Below are 13349 nucleotides of genomic sequence, written 5' to 3'. Positions count from 1 at the left end.
CACAACTTATTTATGAAATTAAAACACGTTTACAGCGCTAAAATGCCTCGATATAACTCTTCCTGATATAGTGACTTTAGGTAGAAAATTGAAGCTGGGCTGCATTTGCTGATAATTTAAACAAGCTACAAATTAAGCCTCGTGTTACGAGTCTATAGCTTAAAGCTTTCACGGTTTTACATGTATACAATTAACTGGTTAAAGCTGATAAGGATTGAGATACCAGACGCATATTAGGGCTGATATCAAGAATAGACCTGCAAATTCTGTTATCATCGGACAACTGATAACAATGGCGGTGAGTACAATAAGTGAGGCCTAATAGTTCAGTCCAGTGTATCCAAGATTATAATACTGTATACTATCTACAGGAAGGGCACATATCGGCTACCATAAAGTAAACATGTTACAAACACTTCCATTCCAACACACTTGTAATTCCCTCCTTTTCGAAAACACTTCATCCTTCATTTATGATTTTTTTCAATAAAATTCATTAGTGTTTCCTTTCTCTTTCTTGTATTTGCTAACTGCATTGCAAGACAAAGAAAGAGTGTGCTACTATATGTTTTCATCATTGTACTGTTTATTCACTTATCTTTAAATATGTTCTAGACATTGTCATCATGACTTCACCCTTCCTTAATTACTTAACCCTGTTTACTTAGTATAAACGAGTCTGAAGTGATCACTGTAAGCAGATTATGCTATAGTTCTGGCCACCCCTATAAGACACGACATATATTAAGGATCCAACAACAGCTTTAAGGTAAGAACAGTATTATATCTCGTTTAAATTAAGGCATTTATTTGCTGTTACTCTGTACTCTGTTGCTAAATTGCAACCACCTATATTAGCAGGCTCCCCCTTATAACGCATTAACACCCCTCCCATAATGTTCATTATATCGAGGGTGTACTGTAATCGTTTATCTTCGATATAACGAAGCTGCTTGGTACATTCAATAGAATCTGGGCCCTATTTAGATGTTAAAACGTGAAGAAAACTAAAATCTACGTGAAGTTAGAACCCGCACTAACTTTTAGCATTATACGTTTACTTAATTAATTAATTAAATATATTAAGCTGTAATCTTAATTCGTGGCTGTTGTCTTCTTTTACATAAAACACAAAATTACACTCTGAAGATATGGCAAAATTCCAAAAATATTTCATTGGAATTTCGACGCGTTTGCGTATTATCATTCATAACATAGAGCTAATTAATTATTTATGATGTTTACTATTTAATTCTGGTTTAATAGTTCATTAGTGATTACAATTAGTAGTTTCCCTGTAGTGTAGAGATGAGTAGTTTTATGAGCTTTATAGTGTAAAGTTTCCTCTATCTAATAACGTTACAATAGTGTTAAATTTTAGCCCTATATAATTGTACTGTACAGTATATAATTATACACACAAACAATTTTTTATCTTTAAAAAAACAATTCCAAAAATTAAAATTAATATTTATTATAATTAATTATCTTACATTTACACCAACACTTTATCAGGTAACTCTGCTATTGAACTAACTATATCTTAATTTTACATTCATATCGCTGATACTATTGTTAGATTTCCTCAATTATTTCCCTAATTCAAAGTGTGTGATAATTTCAGCCTAAATTTTTCATATTTGCATAAAAATAAGGACCTAAAATTGCTTAAAACTTTACAATTTTTAAACATTTTAAGGCCACCTAACGTGTTAATGTTATAAAACACTTAAAATGCCATCGTTTACCACACTTAAGACGATTTTAAAATGTTATTTTTTCGCAGAAATCAATTGTTTATACCTTAATGGGTGCTATTAGAGTAATAAACAATAGCAACTGATAACGTAGATACTAAAAGTTTGTATGCTGTTTTAAGCAATAACAATAGTAAATACTGCTATGGTAACAAACAGACGTCACTGTAGTTGCATTTGCGCAGAAGGTAACATCTGTTAGAACCTGTTTTATCAACCAAACTAGTCGTACGGCGCGGTACAAGTATACTATACAGGTAAGCTCTATTGTTAATATATGGATATACTCAACAAAACTTTAATGTATTTGATCACTTAAACACCACTTTAAGCTCGTGCGGTCGAACAACACTCCCCGAAACAGTAGACATTGGATTTTTTGTAAGCTCGAATGTAAATATACTATTTTAATTGTATTTAGGAAGTTAAAAATCAGCCAGCATAACGAAAAAACTGGAATAATCATGAGGTCATGTGTGTCCTCTGAATAGTATTGTTTCTATAGGTGCTCGTGTTAAAAAAATCAGGTCTTTACAAGCGATGCTACTACGTGTTTAATATAAACACGTATCTCGTGAATGACATTATCTTTTAAAGTTTAGTGATAATTTTTGGGTAGAAAGTGCTAAAATAATCAATTCCGTTTCGAGTGTTACATCCTGTACGAATGAGTAAACACGTGCAACGGTCGAGCTCGTGTAAATAACCTGTTGTTCACGGACAATCGTGCCAATTACCTATGAAATAATTGCTTGTGTAGTCGTATACAACTGTATACTGTACACTTTATACTTAACTGTATTAAATTCTAAATCAGGACGTTATAAATTTCTGTATTTCTTGGTTAGTAAACACATAAAACCTTACTTATTATAAGTAATTTTATGTGTGTTTTAAGCAGTAAGCAAATTCATGTGTTTCTTATTAACAACTATAAAATTTATAATATCCTGACTTAAATAAGTATTTAGACTACTTTATTAGTAACACTAATATCAGTACTTAATTTTCTCCAGTAAATAAATACCTGTAAATAAGGACTTACTCTTACTTGTTAGAAATCTTTTTAAGTAAGGATATGGTAAGAAGTGAATATTTCTGTTACTGATTGGTTCTTTTACACACGTAATCACGTGAGTAAAAGCATCGTTACAGATATTCACTTGATTAAGTGATTGCCTGTAAGTAAGGATCTTATTTATTGTTAAGATTGGTATCCTTACAGACAGATGTTTAGTCGAGTAAATTAAGTATTCATCTAAGAGTAAGTAATTTTACTCACTAATAAGGCAAGTCATGATGTTAGAAAGTCATTCTAAGAAAGGTGTATCCTTACATGCAGCTCTAAATAAAGGCCTTACCGATACTTGGAAATCCTTACTTATAAAATTACACGAATATGTGAATATTTATGAATATTTAAATACATGTTGTAATAAATTACATTTTTTATCCGTAAACAAATGAAATATTGTACAGTTGTTTATCATTTTTCCTTTTGAATATTCTTTCGTTTTTTTTTTCGTATTATTTCCCGATAATACACAAAAGTTTATGAGGTTTATATCAGTTCAAATATTTTTATCTGTTCGTGGAATATCCGTTTCATTGCTTTTTATTTTATTTTGGTCGTTTCGTTTTGTCACTCCTTTTTGATAAATACTTAGTGTTTTTCAATTTTGGCGCTTCTTTTCGTTAATTTTCTAAATTTTTTTATATCTGTTTTTCTGATAGTTTCTGTCTTATACTGTATTTGTCGCCCCTTTCTGACAGACCTGCGTGTCTTATACTGTATTTGTCGCCCCTTTCTGACAGACCTGCGTGTCTTATACTGTATTTGTCGCCCCTTTCTGACAGACCTGCGTGTCTTATACTGTATTTGTCGCCCCTTTCTGACAGACCTGCGTGTCTTATACTGTATTTGTCGCCCCTTTCTGACAGATCTGCGTGTCTTATACTGTATTTGTCGCCCCTTTCTGACAGATCTACGTGTCTTATATTGTATTTGTCCTTTGACAATTAGCTTAACAAACGCGTGTCTTATACTGTATTTGTCGCCCCTTTCTGACAGACCTGCGTGTCTTATACTGTATTTGTCGCCCCTTTCTGACAGATCTGCGTGTCTTATACTGTATTTGTCGCCCCTTTCTGACAGATCTGCGTGTCTTATACTGTATTTGTCGCCCCTTTCTGACAGATCTGCGTGTCTTATACTGTATTTGTCGCCCCTTTCTGACAGACCTGCGTGTCTTATACTGTATTTGTCGCCCCTTTCTGACAGATCTGCGTGTCTTATACTGTATTTGTCGCCCCTTTCTGACAGATCTACGTGTCTTATATTGTATTTGTCCTTTGACAATTAGCTTAACAAACAGCATTTAATTAATTAAGTTTTTATTCTTGTCATTTCCTTTTACTTTCATTTTTTTTCAATTTGCTTTTTATTTCTGTCATTTTTTCCTCTCTTTTTTATTTCTTTTAATTTTGTTCACTTTAACTTAAATACTCTCATTTTCATTTTCTTCCTTTCAGTTCAACATTATGTAATTTATTTTCATTTGGTTCCTCTCCACTTATCTTGAAAGAAATCAAGAATCTATAGAATGTCTTGGGATCCGAACCCACGTTTTTTTGTACACTTCAGATTCAGAACATCAAAACACCTTACCTTACTTTATTTTAGAATAATTACTTTTTTGTATGTTATACTGTAGCGTACTGACGTGGGTTCGGATTTTTTACTTAAAGAGAGGCCCCGGATCCATTTTTTTAGTTACAGACTACACTCGAGTTTATATAAACACTTTCAAATACTTAATTATTTGATGATAAACATTTTCACTTTTGATGAGATTCGAACCCACGTTCTTAAAAATCCTTAAGCACGTTTATTCTCTGACCTTATTTTCTGAACAGTTAGTTATATAGGTTATATATTTGCGTCGAAAAACGTGGGTTCGAACCGGATTCTTTCTTCGAATGGAGTCTATAGTTTGTGCGCTAGTTTACGTGTTATTTGCTTATTAACAGTATCGATTACTCGGTTACTGCACTCGCTATTTACTAATTTTTGTTTATATTAATCAATAGTATGCAGAAATCTCTCTCTTCATTCACTTCACTCCTTTATCTTCTAGTTACGTATTTTGCTTATTTGCAAATTTTTCCCCTTTCTGTTTACTGCAAACTTCCTTTATTCGTAAATATTCAACGGAAAATCGAAAGCCTCGGATGATTTATGCGTAATCTATCGAAAAATAGTGCAAAAAAAATGAGGAAGTTATGTTTACATTCACGCATCAGATTCTAGTAAATTAACCATAAACAATGCTAACGTGGCTGTTTTATGCGATTTACTACAGCAGCAATATTCATTGAGTGGATGGAAATTTTTGCAAACGCTTGTGTGTGTGTTTGTTTGATTCGCTGATTCGGCGATTATTGGATAATTTAAAAATCTGTTAAAAACGGGAAATGTTGCCATTTATCATGAACATCTACATTATTCAGGTTGGTGTTTTATACTTTTATTTAGTGTTATTGTGTAGTTACGACGGTTAAGGATGCGTGTAAAGGTATACAAAGCCGAGGATTGATGTGTTAAAAACGTCTACTTCCTTCATTATCACTATTGTTCGTCTGTCTAGATCGTGTTTTGTACACGTTTCTGTCGATCAGATGTCTTCAATGTGTTGTATACGCTTCCATCACATTGATGATATACACGAGTTGATTGTTTTTTTTTTATAACTCTTTCCTTCCTATGGGCATTAAGATGGCGTTTTTTCAGACTAGGCCCAGGCCGGATGAGCAACAGGCCAACGTATCTTCAACAGACCTTTCTACTAGTGGTTGAATGGATAAAATCAGTAACTCGCGGTTCACGAGCTGCCCACGTGGTTTACCGGATCTTTCGCGTTTGTAACACCTAAATAGGGGTCAACTTCCCACAAAAACTTCTCCCGGGAGGCAGCAACGCCCGGGTGTTGCGTTTCTGCATCCTAACAAAAATTCCCGAGTTAATTGGCCTGGGTTTGTAATGTACCCATTAAAATACAAATCCCTTCCTGGATACTATCTTGTGTCTTTGATACAACATAAACCTATAAAATAATTCAAATTAAAATCGTCAATACCACATTTCTCCCTACGATAAAGCGTCTCGGACAGATAACATTAGAAATTATTCAGTATATATCAGCAAAATCACATTTTTCGTCTGTGATAGAGCGTCCCGGACAGACAACACTGTATAAAGTATAAAGTATCGAAACTCTGATCATCATACTTCAGGTATGATGAGAGGTTTAGGTATCAAGTGAAAGGTATTTATATTACATTCGTGTGTCAGTCTGGATTATATTTTACATGTGAAACTTCTCTTACTCAACACCTGTACAACAAGAGAAATATATAGAATTTTCTTACATAACTCGGTAATAAAAATAATTATAGTTAAATCAGGTTTATCTGGTTGTTACGTAAATTCTAAATTGGGTAAGCAACTCTCACGAAAACGAAACTTACACTTATAACAAGAATTTAAATCTCGCAAACGTAAACGTTAATTTGACATCACTTCCGATTAGCGTAATTACCACGTCATTTTCTACCCGGAACTGATTTGTCGCGTGCTATAATTGGATACAGGTGTAGAACTATCAAGAAACGCGATGATGTACTGTACAGTACAATACAGTATAATATATTCAGTTGCTACGTGATGATAATCATGATTTTCCTGCTTATGTAAGTTTATTCTTGTCGTTAAATCGGGGTATTTGAGTGTGCATTACACTTAGAATAACGCATGAAGGCCCTAATTATTATTTTTGTGGTACTCGGGTATTAAGATCCTATTGATTTTTGAGGCTTTTTCGAGTTAGGCCTCTAGTTATAGGTGCTCCATAACTTACAGTTACACTAGAGGCCTTTTGTACTGTGATAACGTTGTATGATTTTCGCTCGACCTGTTACAACCTTGGTAAACAGCAATTTATTAAATGATGTAGAATCATTTTCACGGCATGCGGTATTATTTGCTATTTTCTATGACAGTTATTCACGCGCATCAAAATACATCTGTATTTTCTTCGTTTTTTAATATTATTTTTGATAATTTTTGTGTATTGTTAACAAAAGAAGGCAAAATTTCCTCGTGAGGACCAAAAATTTGCTTCGAATACAGCACAAAAACCTCAAAAATCTTCTTATTGGGCTATAATTAGGCTAATTAATTAATAAGATATTCAGTAATTTGGCTAGAGATAGGCGATTAAACTGCCATCTCGTGTTAAAAGCCTCCTTAATTTATTTCTGATTATTAATATAACACGAGATGGCAGTTTAATCGCCTAACTCTATCCAAATTACTTAATATCTTATTAATTAATTAGCCTAATTATAGCCCGATAAGAATCCAGCTGTGTCGCTTGATTAATAATAATTGTTATGGAGTTGATTGTATATAATTAAAAGAAAAATCAGCAAAATCGCATTTTCCCCCCTCGGGTAGAGCGTCCAAGACAGACAACAGCGTAGAAAGTATAAAATAAATATCAGAACTGTTCATTGAGTTATTATTTCATTCTTAAAAACAAAACAGACGGGTCAGAATCAATTTAGCTTCATACAAAACTACACCTTCACCTGATTTTGCCTCATTTATCTATCAAAGAGGTGGATTCTTCCCACTATCCGAGTGTAACATTCTTACTTCATATCAAAATTCTAGGACCCCCGAGGTTAAATAAATACTTCAGTTGATAAAAGTAGGCGGATTGAATTGAATTTCAAAAACTGTCATCACTTTAGGGCGTTTTCAGATATTTATCACCGTAAAAAATGCATAAGAATCGCTCGGAATATGCCTGCGTTCGTAATGATAACGCGTACAAAACAAATATGGCGTCACCGTATGGTTCTGACATTTCAAACATAAGATTTCGGAAATTTGATAAATAAATTATTTTCTTATTTGTATTCTTATAAATGCTATTTAGATGATCTTCACTCTTAAAATTTTTATTAATTAACAGAAAATATCTGGTAGATTAATTACGAAGACTATTTTTTTTTTGGCAACAAAGACTGCATCAATCATGGCGTTGTTGTACGGTGTAGACGTTTGAAAGCTTAGATTCCGGTTACTTAATAAACGTTCTACGAAATTGATTTGTCATTTATATCCTTGTTAGCTATATCTAAACATCTCTCGACATTCAAAATTAATTGTAAATATAAAATAAAGCCTTAAATCATATTTTCTTTCGTGAGATCTTAACTCAGATTTTATCGTTCTAAAGTGATAAGAGGTTCAAATTAGGAATGACGTGTTTGCAATTCGCTAAGCGATTATTTCTTCGATCTGTACGATCTGAATTATGAATTTAAAATAGTGATGGATGAAACTTGCTTAAGAACAAAGTAGAGCACAGATTAAACGGTATCATTTAAGAAACATTTTGGACTGGATTGATGAAAGGCAAGGGAGGACTCTCAAGAGGACTTTCTATCGGAAACTGGCCCTGTTTATCTGTTAGACACCTAAGAAAACACGGAAAACTACGCTACCAGGGTACCTCTCATATAGGAAACTGGCTCTGTTTGGTGGTTAAACAGGTTAAAAAAAAAACCCACAAAACCTTGAGGCCAGTTCATTGGCTTAGCGCAAACCCACTACTGGTAGTATTTTATTACTTCTCCCCTCGTGAGCCATAGTATCTGGCAACAATGAAGAACTTCATTATTGCTACTTAACAATATGTTTCTCGTTATGTCGCGCTTTTTGATTCTCTCCCGATAACCAAAGGCTACTGAAATAGCGAAGTAATTTCAATAATGATATTTTTTGTTCGTGTAAATTACGTTGAAATTGCTAATTTATTAAATAAACTTTTAATTGGGTAAATCGAATTGGATCATTAGCCAACTTTTCTCTTAATGGAACTCGCTGTATCTTTCGTTAATTGATGTTCTAAGTGTGTAAGTTTATCAAAATTTCCTCTTATGTTTTATCCTAATTTCTTTTCTTATTATTTTAAATTCTTTGTAATTCCTAATTCGACTTTCAAAATGTTCGATTACGAAACTAGATCGGAATTTCCATCAAGATTGATGAAGATAAAGAAACGTTATCAATAATTGGGAAGTTTAATACTAAATATATAACCTAACGAGTTTAAGTAAAACTAGCGATAAAAAATTCCATTAACTCGATCAAAATTTCCAATAAAATTCACGTTTACATCCCGTAAAAAAATAATAATAATAATAATAATTTTTCCTTGTTAAATTTTTACCTAATTGGCAACACTTAACAGTTCTAAAGAACATAAAACGGTGCCAATTCAAATAAATTAGTACTAAACAATATTTTTTTTATAATTAATGGTTTTTCCCCAATTAAATACCCCTAATCGGTTTATTTATAAAATTGCATAAGAACGAGGTCTGTTTTATTGTTTAAAATAGTTTACTTGATAAATAAATATTTACTTATGAGATAAAAGCAACAAAATTCAGTACAATTTACATTATTTATCGGTTGTAACGGCACATTTTTTTTTCAAATATGACAACATCCTTTCATTTACATCGCGGGAAAAACAAGTTACGTTCATTACCCGGAAACAAGGATAGAATTTTTACATTTAACGCAACATCCTTCCGTCTAACTGCGACATTTATACGAGAAAACTTCAGATTTATTCCCTAAAGTTTCCTTGCCTTCTTCCGTAGATATTGATGGACGAACCGAGTAATAGTCTACATCAGGATGATCATGTTATCGATATGGAAAGAAGTGTCACAAATACGGATGTGGGACCTAAACACAGCTTTAAGGGGATGTTCGAGAATCAAGCTTTCGAAATCGTATCAGAAAACTTGGTAAGTAATTTAAATTTTTTAATGTAATTTCCAGCCGAATTCCTCTTGAAAATCTTCATTTTTCTTCAGGATGACGATCACAAAACCACATTCGGAAGTCAGAAATTGAGGATTAACGAACCTGTTGCTGCCGAAGAGGGTGGTTTTTTGGATAGATTAGAGTACTGTGTACAAGAATGGTATAGCAGCAATAAAACACGATTGAAATATATTATGTGCATCTTGCTCTTCGTGTTGTACAATGTCTACTTAGGTTTTGCCATCGTTTACACGTGGAACAAGACACCCAATTGGTGCCAAGGAGTTCGATTTCTAGTTATCATCACTGCCGTTGTTTATTTCCTCCTTATTTATTATAAAATCTTACAAAAATACATCTTTGTTCACTGTTATCGTTGTACTCCCGCAGTAGAACCCATCAAGAAGTTCTTTAGATGGAAGTACACGTTTGGGTATTATCATTTTTATGGATTCTAACGTCATAATGTATCTAAAAATAGCAATTATTGATTTTATTTTAATTTTTCAGGTGGATCTGGACAGTTATCTTCGTAGCAATCCTAACGTTTCTAATCATTGACTCATCAAATAATCGCTTCCGTTTGGTATCGTTTGGAGGCTTAATCGTTTATATTTTATTAGGATATATTTTCTCTAAACATAGAAAACTCGTAAGTGAATTTCCCATTTAAAGTAATAATGATAATTTAATTATTTATTAAAGTACATTGTCTATTTCGTGTACCGAAGCCATCTTGTCAGAAGCATCGCGATTAAAAACAAAATGGCGAAGAAATCTTATTTTGACTCAAATATATACTTTATTAATTTTTATTAATAATTGAAATGTTTGTATTTTTTTTTTAGATAATATGGAAGCAAGTATTGTTAGGCACCTTACTCCAATTTTTATTTGGTTTAATGATTCTAAGGTGGGAAGTAGGAAAGGAAATTTTCAAATGCTTCGGAGAAAAAGTAGACAGCTTCCTAAAGTATACTGATTACGGATCAACTTTTGTGTTTGGTTATTTAGTAGATGGTAAACTGGCAGGGGGTGCCCCACAACAGCTTGGAGTTTTCGCGTTTAAGGTAAAAATTGCTTTACAAATTGTATCTTTACCATTTCTTTCTCGTTGGATATACAACTGAAAATTACTTTTCTTATTCTTCAGGTTCTCTCTGTTATATTTTTCTTCAGTTTTTGCACTTCGATTTTGTATTATTATGGCATTATGCAAAGAGTAATAATGAAAGTAGGTTGGTTCCTTCAGAAGGCTATGGGAACCACAGCTTGTGAATCTATGAATGCTGCTGGAAATATATTTTTGGGCATGGTGAGTTCGAGTTTTCGGCAAAATAAATCAATTTTATTCGTATAATATTAATATAATTCCTCTTGTAGACTGAAGCACCCCTTTTGATCAAGCCTTTCTTGCCACTCATGACCAAATCTGAAATCCATGCTGTGATGACTGGTGGCTTCGCCACAATTGCTGGCGGTGTTTTGGCAGCTTACATCAATTTTGGCGTATGTATTTTAATCTAAACAAATATTTTCTGAAGAATTTAAAATATAGTTTCATAATTTACTGTTCAGATCAGTCCTAGTCACTTGTTATCTGCCTCTGTCATGTCGGCACCCGCAGCTCTCGCTTATGCCAAATTGTTTTATCCCGAATCAGAAATAAGTAAAACTCAATGTGATGATATTAAAATGGAAAGGGGGTAAGATAATTATATATAATTCGATCTGCGATTGTGTAATTTAATATAATTATTGTTTATAACGATTTAAACTTTATTTTTTCAGACAAGAACGAAATGCTCTAGAAGCGGCGTGTAATGGTGCAAGCTCTGCAATTGTTTTAGTGGCTAACATTGCTGCTAATTTAATAGCATTTTTAGCATTTATTTATTTTTTAGATAATTTAGTTATTTGGTTTGGCAGTTTGTTAGGTTACGACTTCATATCTTTCGAGGTAAGCAATAATAATTACTACTTAACTGTCAGTCATCTGTTTCTTCATCCATGACACCAAGTAACTTTAATTTTCAGTGGATTTTATCTAAGATCTTTGTGCCCTTCTCACTGCTTATGGGTATAGAATGGAAAGACTGCCAAGATATAGCCAGGCTAATAGGCTTAAAAACTGTAGTTAACGAATTCGTAGCGTACAAGACTTTATCGGAATTAATTGCTCAAAACAAAATTTCTGTAAGATATTATTTATTTAGTTCATTATTTTCATTTAAATACAGACTAATTCATTAAAGCCTCGTTAATTAGGCCCGATCTCAAGCTATAGCCACGTATGCCCTGTGTGGATTTTCAAACATAGGATCTATAGGGATACAATTAGGAGGATTGAGCGCATTGGCTCCCGATAGAAAGTCTGATATAGCTAGTGTAGCGGTTAGAGCCATGATAGCGGGATCAGCAGCGTGTTTCATGACGGCATGCATTGCTGGTGAGAAACTTTGCAATAAAATTTAATCGATTCGAAATTTTGCTTTTACCCTTAAACATTTTAAATTCTCTTTCAGGTGCACTTATAGACCCACCATCTTAATCCTGAAGCCATTTACGCATTTCAGTTAAGTGTATAAACTTCATCTCAACGACGTCTCCATCTTCATTCTCATCATCCTTACAATGTACAGATGTTACTGAATTGTAATAAATGATTATTATTATCAATAATTAAAGTTTTATTAATAAATTGGAGTTAAATCGTGAAATGTATTTATCCTATGAGCCGCCTCATTTTGACCTTTAATCATTCACGGGGTCGAATTTCGCGTTACATAAATACAGAAGTATGATATCATTAGTATGAAATTTGTTCTTATAATAGGAATTTCATGTAAAATATTACACAATTATCATCAGAGCTGCCACATATTAATTTTTTTTTAATTATTAAATATACTATATTATTTCAAATTTGCTCAACAGATGGCGGAATAAGAAAAAATTGTATTGTTTAACATATAGCGCCATCTGTTGCATAATACGTAAACAAGTAACTTATCCTTTATAATTAATAAATATATACTATTTTAAATTATTAATTTTTATGGAGCAATATAACATTTTATTAAATTATATAATTTTTAATAAATTTATTACAATTCAAAGTCAATAATAATCAGTTAAAAATTTTTTAAATTTCAAAATATTTCGAGTCAAAATTGCGTCATCAAAATAAATTCAAATTTTGATTTTGAATTCCTGTCATTTGATTGGTTAATATCTATATTATAAATGTTCTTTTATATTTGATTTTTATAGCAATGATGATAAGGAAACGATATTATTTGTATTTGAAATTTTACATGTGTAAATGTTATCTGAGAATTATTATCATTATTATTTTATATAATTCTTATGTCTCAGAAACGTAATAAAGCCTACGATTCAAGTTTATAGTATTGAATGAATCACAAAAATATATGAATATCAGATATATAAAGTCATAAATTATTATAATTATTTATTATATTTAATATTTATTAACATAAAACTGGATTTTCCGACTTTTATTTTATTTCTAGATTTATTTTTGAAGAATCCGGATAAGCTCTTTCTAGATAAACAACTCCATTCATTTTCATTTTTAAAAAATTCATTTCGGATGATTCATTTATTTTGACTTAAATATGCAAACTAAACTTCCAAAAATTAATTATTTTTAACTGTTT

The 13349-nt window shown here is 32.2% G+C and overlaps 1 protein-coding gene across 2 annotated transcripts; it reads left to right on the top strand.

Annotated features, from left to right (window-relative positions):
* The first annotated feature begins 1977 nt into the window (after positions 1–1977).
* On the top strand, positions 1978–12386 carry LOC136987785 (solute carrier family 28 member 3-like). 2 transcript variants are annotated; one of them, XM_067285548.1, is made up of 12 exons: positions 1978–2014; positions 9498–9647; positions 9717–10099; positions 10177–10318; positions 10515–10736; positions 10820–10981; positions 11050–11175; positions 11245–11372; positions 11458–11626; positions 11704–11862; positions 11935–12115; positions 12192–12386. In XM_067285548.1, the coding sequence occupies exons 2-12, from the start codon at positions 9504–9506 to the stop codon at positions 12215–12217; spliced, it is 1842 nt and encodes a 613-aa protein (XP_067141649.1). In that variant the 5' UTR covers positions 1978–2014; positions 9498–9503; the 3' UTR covers positions 12218–12386. The 2 variants fall into 2 exon arrangements, with proteins under 2 accessions (XP_067141649.1, XP_067141647.1); XM_067285546.1 differs by lacking the exon at positions 1978–2014 and adding an exon at positions 5196–5267.
* The last annotated feature ends 963 nt before the right edge of the window (positions 12387–13349 follow it).

Source organism: Centruroides vittatus, unplaced genomic scaffold (genome assembly GCF_030686945.1).
Source record: "Centruroides vittatus isolate TY-2023 unplaced genomic scaffold, ASM3068694v2 scaffold_2707, whole genome shotgun sequence".
Lineage (NCBI taxonomy): Eukaryota > Metazoa > Arthropoda > Arachnida > Scorpiones > Buthidae > Centruroides > Centruroides vittatus.
This window is presented reverse-complemented; position numbering and strand designations above follow the sequence as displayed.

Bases quoted from the DNA above. Each gene is read 5' to 3' on its own strand.
- LOC136987785 (XM_067285546.1), top strand. From the start codon at position 5,232: ATGTTGCCATTTATCATGAACATCTACATTATTCAG. The intron at 10,737-10,819 runs GTAAAAATTGCT...CTTATTCTTCAG, and splicing joins TTGGAGTTTTCGCGTTTAAG to GTTCTCTCTGTTATATTTTT. The intron at 10,982-11,049 runs GTGAGTTCGAGT...TTCCTCTTGTAG, and splicing joins GAAATATATTTTTGGGCATG to ACTGAAGCACCCCTTTTGAT.